Here is a 9,950-nt window from a genome sequence, read left to right on the forward strand (position 1 = left end):
TCTCACTCTGACTACAGAAACATCCTGAAAGCAGCGCCAATATGAATGTGAGATGTACACAAGAGACCAAGTGACCCCTCATGGATGCCAAAAATGACATAACAGTGCTAATGAATGTCGTACCCATGTGTTTTGTGGAGTTAGTGAGTCCACAAGTCAGTGCTGTGGCCCAATATGACACTAAATCAACAGGAAGTATTCTAGGTTTTGCTGGACAGCTGCTCGTGTCAGTCATAAATGTTAGTTTTGGCTAGATCATTATGCTTCTAAGCCTGGTTCTCCTTTTTTGGCCAATTAAAAAGAGCTGTATATACTGATGAAATGTTTTGCAAGCAACGTGCAAACTGCAAGTATTTCATTATGTTACAGTAGATATTTTGCCAGTGCCATGATTTTTTTTTTTAAAGCACGACCACAAATGAGAGCCCAACATACTTCCAGGCCATAGCCAAATATGTTCTAAATTAATTTAGCATATTTTAGAAAAATAAGGAAGTCATCAAAAATACAAAACTTAAAGACACAACTACTAATAAATAATAATAATAAAATCAATGTAAGCAAAGAATTTTATTTCTTCATATATAGCTTATATTTTTCTACAAAACCAGAAGTTAAGAGTAAATGTGCAATGTTCCTGTAGAAGAATCAACATCTTAACAGTTACATTTGTGCTTTTATTTTTTTATTAAAATATTAATAAATATATATTATAACATATTAGTATATTATAAATAATGATAATATATTAATATCATTTCTAATTTAGTGATTTAATGGTCATACTGTGTAAAATAATTTAAAACTGTATTTAAAAAAAGTTTTTGTTTTTAATTGTGATGACTGTGGAATAACAAGGATGTAGAATAACGTTTTTCAATGAGTTACAGAAAACAACTCTTTTTTTTAATGCAATTACTTTAAAAAAGCCAGATTAATCAATTATCAAAATAATCATTAGCTGCCAGCCAAACAACCAGGCTCAAAAATTAACCGCAAAAATTTCACTGAACACAATAGAAAATACCTTATATTCAAAAAAATTAAAAATGAAAGTAACCACGGTTATTTCATGTGACCCTTGTAAAAATCAGGCATATGTAGCTGTGGTTTTGAAAGGGGTTAAAATAAATAAATTAAAAATAAGAACCTAAAATGCATTCACATATATTAGGAAAAAAAGTAAAAAAGTGTGAAAATAAGGCCCTTTAAAAACATAATAAAGAATTTAAAGTAAAGAAATTTGACCTCTCAAGATAATAAAAGCCTGTTTACAATACCAGTCCAGTTTGGAGTCGGTACGATTTTAGTATTTTTAAATACATTTCTTATTATCAGTGTTGAAAACAGTTGCTGCTTATTTTTGTGGATAACCATGATACTTTGATTTCAAATCGAAATCTTTTGTAGCATTTTAAAAGCATTTACTGTCACTTTTGACTCCATTTGACTGCATCCATTCCTTGCTGAATAAAAGTATGAATTTATTTCAGCACAGTCCATCATTTGTGAGCTGATCGGATCTTAATGTAGGTGTAAAGAGTGCAGTAGACATGAGAAAAGAGCACACACCAACACCTGACCCGGGGGACAGTTTTCTTTTTTTTATTGTGTTCGAGGGGATGTTACAGTGGTGGCTCATTTCTGCTGAGCTACAAAACGTTCAATGAGATCGCTTCATTACAAACTGACAAAGATATAACAGATTCACAACAGCATGTACCACAGAACTGGAAATGAGTGTGGGTCTCATATAAATGACATCCTTTCTAATAATCTACAGCTTGTTTTTCTTTTTTTTGACATGTTTTCGAGACAAACATCGTGATGGCTTTACAGGATTCGGTCTGGTTTTCCTTGCTCATGACAAAACCTTCACTTCAAGCAACACAACAATGAAGACCTAAAATGAACCTGACTAGAAATATGCAACATGAAGTCTAAAGTTCAGTCATCAGCTTCAACATCATACATACATACATGAAAATTATTAATCTTTTCTGTATTCAAAGAATTAATTTGATCAAATGTATTGGCAGTGTTATTTTAGTATTTACTCATATTTTGATTTAGCTATTATTTGTATATTTTCAGCTTCCACTTTAATTCATTCAAGTTTGAATAATTGTATGTGCTTTTTTATTTTTATGTAGCTTTATTTCATTTTTGTTGTAGTTTTAGTCATTTTGGTCCTTCAATTTATACTTATTGCACTTCCATTAGTTTTCATTTAAGTCTTTTGGAGTATTTTTCATGAGTTTTTCATCTAATATTTACATTTTATTTAAATTTTTTTTCTATTAATGAAAACTATTTTTAATAGTTTCAGTTCAAAATAACAAGGCTTGTTTTTGGGATGAGATTTTTTTAATCAAAATTATTTTCCTTTACTTTGAGGGTTAGGCAACAGTAAACTCTGCTGTACGGAAGTTCTAAGCGGCCATGCATTGTATATTTTCAGCTTCCACTTTAATTCATTCAAGTTTGAATAATTGTATGTGCTTTTTTATTTTTATGTAGCTTTATTTCATTTTTGTTGTAGTTTTAGTCATTTTGGTCCTTCGATTTATACTTATTGCACTTCCATTAGTTTTCATTTAAGTCTTTTGGAGTATTTTTCATGAGTTTTTCATCTAATATTTACATTTTATTTCATTTTTTTTCTATTAATGAAAACTATTTTTAATAGTTTCAGTTCAAAATAACAAGGCTTGTTTTTGGGATGAGATTTTTTTAATCAAAATTATTTTCCTTTAATTTGAGGGTTAGGCAACAGTAAACTCTATGCTGTACGGAAGTTCTAAGCGGCCATGCATTATTATTTTTTTTCGCTTCTTGTTTTCTCGTTATAACGACTTATTTTCTCGTTATATCGACATAACGAGAGTTGTTTTCTCGTTATAACGACTTATTTTCTCGTTATATCGACATAACGAGAGTTGTTTTCTCGTTATAACGACTTAATTTTCTCGTTATATCGACATAGCGAGAGTTGTTTTCTCGTTAAAACGACTTAATTTTCTCGTTATATCGACATAGCGAGAGTTGTTTTCTCGTTATAACGACTTAATTTTCTCATTATATCGACATAACGAGAGTTGTTTTCTCGTTATAACGACTTAATTTTCTCGTTATATCGACATAACGAGAGTTGTTTTCTCGTTATAACGACTTAATTTTCTCGTTATATCGACATAACGAGAGTTGTTTTCTCGTTATAACAACTTAATTTTCTCGTGATCTCGACTTAAAAAAAGTTGTTCTCTTAAGTTACAAAACTGCACCAACAGGTGGCACTGTTGACCTGAATATAACTGATGGGGTGTTAGGCTATACTGTATGTCCACTGTATGTTTGGGATAGAATATGAACGACCTCGTGATCTCTATAATTTGTACAGTATTGTTCATTAGGCTACTGACATTTAATTAATTCATAAATGTGAGAAGATGAAGTCGTTATAACGAGAAAACAACTCTCGTTATGTCGATATAACGAGAAAATTAAGTCGTTATAACGAGAAAACAACTCTTGTTATGTCGATATAACGAGAAAATAAGTCGTTATAACGAGAAAACAAGAAGGAAAAAAATAATAATGCATGGCCGCTTAGAACTTCCGCACTGCTGGCATAACAGGTATCAAATTAAATAAATATATTTTTAAGTTATATTTTTATTCCCCCGTGTATTTACTATAACTTTGTTTCTGGTTTTGCCCATTTGAGGCTTTGCCAGCATGCAAATGAATACTGGCTGGTTGATGTTATAATGCCATGCCAGCTTCCTTGGCTATTTTCATGGTGAGTAACAGATTGAAATAGTATAAAAAAGTGATTTAAAAACTTGTATCAGGTTTTTAAACTTTGCATTAGATAAACAAGAAAAGGTGACTGATTTAATGTTTTTTTTTTCAATTTTCCAAAAGTTTTCCAATTTGCTAATCCCTTATGATGTAATTAGCTTCTTTGGTACTACAAGCTGTGACGTAAAGAATGCAGTCTACAATGTTCATAGGTTGTCCTATTGTGCATAGAAGGACCAGACTTCACCCTAGGGATAGTTCACCCAAAATGACAATTACATCATCATTCCCTCATACTCATGATATTCCAAACCTGTCTGGAATCTGTGGAGCACAAAAGATGATGTTTTGAAAGTCAGTTGGGTCCAGACAACAACAGAGCCCATTTATTTTCATAAAAAAATCAAATCACTCTAATAAAAAAGATGACTGCAACTTTTCATCTCACAATTCTGCCTTTTTTTTTCTTGCAACTGTGAGTTTATACAGTATCTCACAATTCGGACTTTTCTTCTCAGAATTGCAAGTTTATATCTAGCGATTGCGAGTTAACATTTCGCAATTCTAAGTTTATATCTCAGAGTTGCGAGAAAAATGTCAGAATAGTGAGAAGGTCACAATTACCTTTTTATTTTTTATTTCATGGTGGAAACAGGCTTCCATACGGTAGTTCCTACATTCATAAATTTAGAATAAATTTTAGTACGAAAGTTATTGGCGAATCATGAAAGTCGTTATAACGAGAAAACAACTCTCGTTATGTCGATATAACGAGAAAATTAAGTCGTTATAACGAGAAAACAACTCTTGTTATGTCGATATAACGAGAAAATAAGTCGTTATAACGAGAAAACAAGAAGGAAAAAAATAATAATGCATGGCCGCTTAGAACTTCCGCACTGCTGGCATAACAGGTATCAAATTAAATAAATATATTTTTAAGTTATATTTTTATTCCCCCGTGTATTTACTATAACTTTGTTTCTGGTTTTGCCCATTTGAGGCTTTGCCAGCATGCAAATGAATACTGGCTGGTTGATGTTATAATGCCATGCCAGCTTCCTTGGCTATTTTCATGGTGAGTAACAGATTGAAATAGTATAAAAAAGTGATTTAAAAACTTGTATCAGGTTTTTAAACTTTGCATTAGATAAACAAGAAAAGGTGACTGATTTAATGTTTTTTTTTTCAATTTTCCAAAAGTTTTCCAATTTGCTAATCCCTTATGATGTAATTAGCTTCTTTGGTACTACAAGCTGTGACGTAAAGAATGCAGTCTACAATGTTCATAGGTTGTCCTATTGTGCATAGAAGGACCAGACTTCACCCTAGGGATAGTTCACCCAAAATGACAATTACATCATCATTCCCTCATACTCATGATATTCCAAACCTGTCTGGAATCTGTGGAGCACAAAAGATGATGTTTTGAAAGTCAGTTGGGTCCAGACAACAACAGAGCCCATTTATTTTCATAAAAAAAATCAAATCACTCTAATAAAAAAGATGACTGCAACTTTTCATCTCACAATTCTGCCTTTTTTTTTCTTGCAACTGTGAGTTTATACAGTATCTCACAATTCGGACTTTTCTTCTCAGAATTGCAAGTTTATATCTAGCGATTGCGAGTTAACATTTCGCAATTCTAAGTTTATATCTCAGAGTTGCGAGAAAAATGTCAGAATAGTGAGAAGGTCACAATTACCTTTTTATTTTTTATTTCATGGTGGAAACAGGCTTCCATACGGTAGTTCCTACATTCATAAATTTAGAATAAATTTTAGTACGAAAGTAATTGGCGAATCATGATTTGTTCATGGAAATGTGTGTAAGAAAATCTGCGTACCAACGTTTTCACGAACAAATCATATTTCACCAATAACTTTTGTACTAAAATATATTCTAAATTTACGAATAAATGTAGGACCTACTGTATGGAAGTTAACTTTCACTATGTGAATGAGGCCCACTGAGTTTTACAGAAGAAAGTACGTTTTTGGAATGACATTAGGGTGTGAGTACATGATGACACAATTCTCATTTTTGGATGAACCATCACTTTTTGGATGAAAATGCACATGTAATTAATGTCCTCTGATTTTACTAATAAAGCTAGTCTTAGGATTTGGGCCTGAGTTGCTGTACTCACCTGGATTGCAGTCTGTTAGCAGAGAACAGATGGAAAGCAGGACCTTCGAGATGGTCAGAGCTGGGCTCCAGTTATCCTTCAGGATGTCCAGGCAGATCACACCCTGACTGTTGATGTTGCAGTGATAGATCCTCGTACGGAACGTGACCTGCACAGGAGGAGGAAACCAAAACCATCACAAAACAAGTCTATCTAAAAAGGGATGATGTTAGCTTACCAGTCCAGAACCACGCTTTAATACTCTGGATGTGTTATAACAGGGCTTTTATTATAGACAGGGCTTTTGAGAGCTGGCTCACTCTCATTAACGGCTCTCTCAGAAACCAGGGCTGAATCCTGAAAGCTATCGATCCGGTGAGAAGAGAAAGCCAAGCAAGCTTAACCTGACCCAGCTTCCCAACTGTGTCAGTAGCCCTTATCTAGAGTATTGACGACTTATGGCCCCAGCTTACAGGACCGGCGGGACACCGCTGACTGCAGTATTGTGGGAGGGCCGAATCTGCCAGATAAGGGTCATGCATTAGTCTGCTCCCTTAGCACATAAAGAGCGCTTCTTGTTTGTTGACTGCGTCTCACTCTGTACCCTGCAGCAGCTACTAAGACGTCCGTCACATAATGCAGCATAAACAGAGTGACCAAAATAACCCTGCCTGCCTGGCACAATGTGGGTATTGTATGGACACGGTGGTCTTGGAGTTCAAAAACACAGCCAGCATGACACGGCCAACACTGTGAAACAAAACAAGAGAGAGTTCATGACACATGCCCCTATGGAGAGAAGTGAGAGAAAAACCTAGTGAGCTGCCTACACAGCATTTTAAGGCATCATAATGACACTAGCAATGCAAAGACTGTTCCTAAAGTTGGGAAGCTGTTCTTTCAGATGCCTTTTTTAGTCAAATGTAAATAGAAATACATTGCACATCTGAAAATAAAAATACTGAAAGGATATTTTTTTATCCTAAACTAACATCATAAACGGGTAATAAAAAAATCTCACACACTACCATAGCTCCCACACACTATAAAATATAATATTTACTGCTTTGGCCATGCCTTTGTCAAGCATTCCTGAGCCACATTTACACAGAATTATTAATCCAAGAAGAGAGCAAGTTGAGAGAAATGTAGAATGTAAACATAAATATTGAGAAATGTTCCTACTTTACCCAAAATTGTGTGCTGTGTATTTTTGGGTGAGTCTTAAGTTTCAAGTTTCACGTTTTAAGGCGGTTAAAATGTTATACTTTGCCCAGAATTTTGGACTTTTCCAAGAAATTACAAATATAATATTAATTATAAAATAATTATATTTAATATTAATTTAAATGTATCATGTTTAACATAAAATGTGTTGTATATTTAATGCAACACAGACGTACACTTAATAAGCATTAAAAATGTATTAAATATTAATATAAATATATTTTAATAAATAAAAAATATTTAAAACTATAAAAAAAATATATATATGGAAATGCTTTTTCCTTTACATTTTTTTAAAGATTTGTATACAGACAACGACATTGCCAAAATGATCCCCGTTCACATGGATATGCAAAAATGACAAAAACGTTGTATTATGCATGCCAGGCCAGTAGTTGGCGATGCCACTTTCTAAAAGAAACACGTAATATGCATGAGCATGACTTCACCGTTTTAACAAATTCGTGTTTTTGTAGTTTACACAGAGACTATAACGGTATCGTTTTCAAAAACTTGCACTTTGAAAACGTTTTTTTTTTAAAGGGGTGGTTGCTTGCGATTTCACTTTTTTGACATTAGTTAGTGTGTAATGTTGCTGTTTGAGCATAAACAACATCTGCAAAGTTGCGGCGCTGAAAGTTAAATGCAAACGGCGATATCTTTTAAAATTCTGGCAGTTTAATGCCTACAAAAACGGCTCGTAGGGACTACAACAAGTTTCTTCCCGGGAATTGTGACATCACAAACCCAGACAAACCCCACCCCCGGGAACATGCAACAAAGGGGGCGAGGCCATGCTGCGCTGCTTTAGAGAAGAGGAAGAGAAAACTAGGGGTGCATGTAAAAATCTACTCATACAGTATATGAATCGTGATTCTGTCGTCTAACGATTCGAATGGATTCACAGGTTTCAAAATCAATGTTCAAAAAGCAGCGGTTCTCAATACTGTTCCTCGCATCCCCCTGCTCTGCATCTCTCTCTCTCATTCAGCTCAGCTCCAACAATGAACTGTTCCATTTATACACTTATTTTCACATAGCTATGAGAAGCATTATACATGGACGCGCATGCGGTTGCCGTACTGTATTAAACCTTTAATCAGCTTTAAATAAAACCATATATTAAAAGCTAACAGAAGCAGCAGCATTTACAAATAACAGCGTATCTAAAAGTATGAGACAACAACAATCAAAAAACATACCATTAAGAGCCGTGCTTGCACAGGTTCTGCGCAATCCTCTTCAATAACATCCTCTGCGTCTCAATCGGGCTCAAACTGATAAGCAACATAGACGACGCCATTGTTTACAATACAGCCAGAGCACATGCCGCTGAACTGAGGGGCGTGACGTTCAGACGCGCACTAGAGGCGGTTTAGCCAATCACAACATTTCTGAGGGAGGGGCTTCATAAAAGCAGGAAATGATCAGCACGTTTATGGGAGAAGGGACAGAGCGGTGTAGAATAAAGGTAAATTATGTGAAAAATAATGCGTTTAGTTTTTTTTAAACGAAGCATTAACACATGTTAGGCTGCACCCCATAAACACAATCAAGCCTAGAAAAAAAACAGTCAACCACCCCTTTAAGTTTTCAAAAACCCCAAAACACAGCTGTCGTGTATGGCCAAAACCGTGTCATGTACAGTAAACGCTCCCTAATTTCAGAGATAAATGACTGCAAATGAACTTGTTGATAGTTGAACCCATTTGAATGTTAATCAAAACCATAATCAGATCTTTATTCAATTATCATCCTTTTATTAGGGAATGGCATCATTAACTTAGCAACAAAGGTATCTCTGTAGGCAGTAGACAGCCAGGTAGGTAGAGTTTCTAAACAGACAGACAGACAGACAGACAGACAGACAGACAGACAGACAGAAAGAAAGAAAGAAAGAAAGAAAGAAAGAAAGAAAGAAAGAAAGAAAGAAAGAAAGAAAGAAAGAAAGAAAGAAAGAAAGAAAGAAAGAAAGAAAGACAAAATAAAAGAGAAATAGCTCTTTTTAAAGGCACATAATGACCCAACCAAACTGCTCTGTCAACAAACCAATGCATTAGAGCCTTTTACAGCTCGAGTTAATCGATACTCTTATTTCTAGATAGACTTTTAGGATGAAATGCCTGTCTCTCTCTTTTCTGCCCTGCTCCCAAACACAGACATACTCATTCACAAAAGCACAGATTAGCAGACCACAAACCAAGCCTCACCACTTAGTGAGCGAGAGAGGGCAATGACTTCACAGAGCACCAACCCAAACAAATGTAGGCGAGATCGGCCCCCAAGTTGCCTTGCATTTCATCTGGAGACAAAAGAATGAGGGGGTGCGGATCGCCGGCTCTGCCCGGCATCCACCGCAGAGGATGAATCCTGTTTATAATTAGTGGATTAGAGCTTTGCAGTGGCTTGATCTGAACAAAGAGCCCCCTCCAGCCCATGAGCTTTATATAAACTTGTTGTTTACAGATGCCACTGACGATCGAGATGAGGGCCAGACTGAGGCGGAGAGCCACTCGGAGCGGCGCAAACTCCCAAACATGCTGAGGAAGGAGATTCGGATACTAATTAATCCGAAATGCCGTGGTTGACTCTTTCACCTTTATAGCTGGGGCCGTAGTAAACCAGCTTCCCTAAACCACATCTCTGTCTGTCGGCATCTCGCTATTTGCTTTACACTGGAAATAGCCAGTGCTCGAAGGAGTACGTTCATTTATGCAGCACACAAAACAAACAATCGTTCAGCTTCACATGATCCTTGAGGTCAATCAATACCTGTTCTGAATGATCTGTT

The 9,950-nt window shown here is 35.3% G+C and overlaps 1 protein-coding gene across 1 annotated transcript in view; it reads right to left on the minus strand.

Moving 5' to 3' along the window:
• Positions 1-5,873: 5,873 nt before the first annotated feature.
• Positions 5,874-9,950, minus strand: part of LOC107601609 (ubiquitin-conjugating enzyme E2 E3-like) — a 26,308-nt gene continuing 22,231 nt past the window's right edge. The window contains exon 4 of the mRNA XM_016293852.1: positions 5,874-6,006. Within this exon, the coding sequence (XP_016149338.1) occupies positions 5,889-6,006 (118 nt within the window). The 3' untranslated portion in view covers positions 5,874-5,888. The remainder of the gene's footprint in view (positions 6,007-9,950) is intronic.

The sequence above is a fragment of the Sinocyclocheilus grahami genome, unplaced genomic scaffold, assembly GCF_001515645.1.
Source record: "Sinocyclocheilus grahami isolate Dianchi unplaced genomic scaffold, SAMN03320097.WGS_v1.1 scaffold308.1, whole genome shotgun sequence".
Taxonomy (NCBI): Eukaryota; Metazoa; Chordata; class Actinopteri; order Cypriniformes; family Cyprinidae; genus Sinocyclocheilus; species Sinocyclocheilus grahami.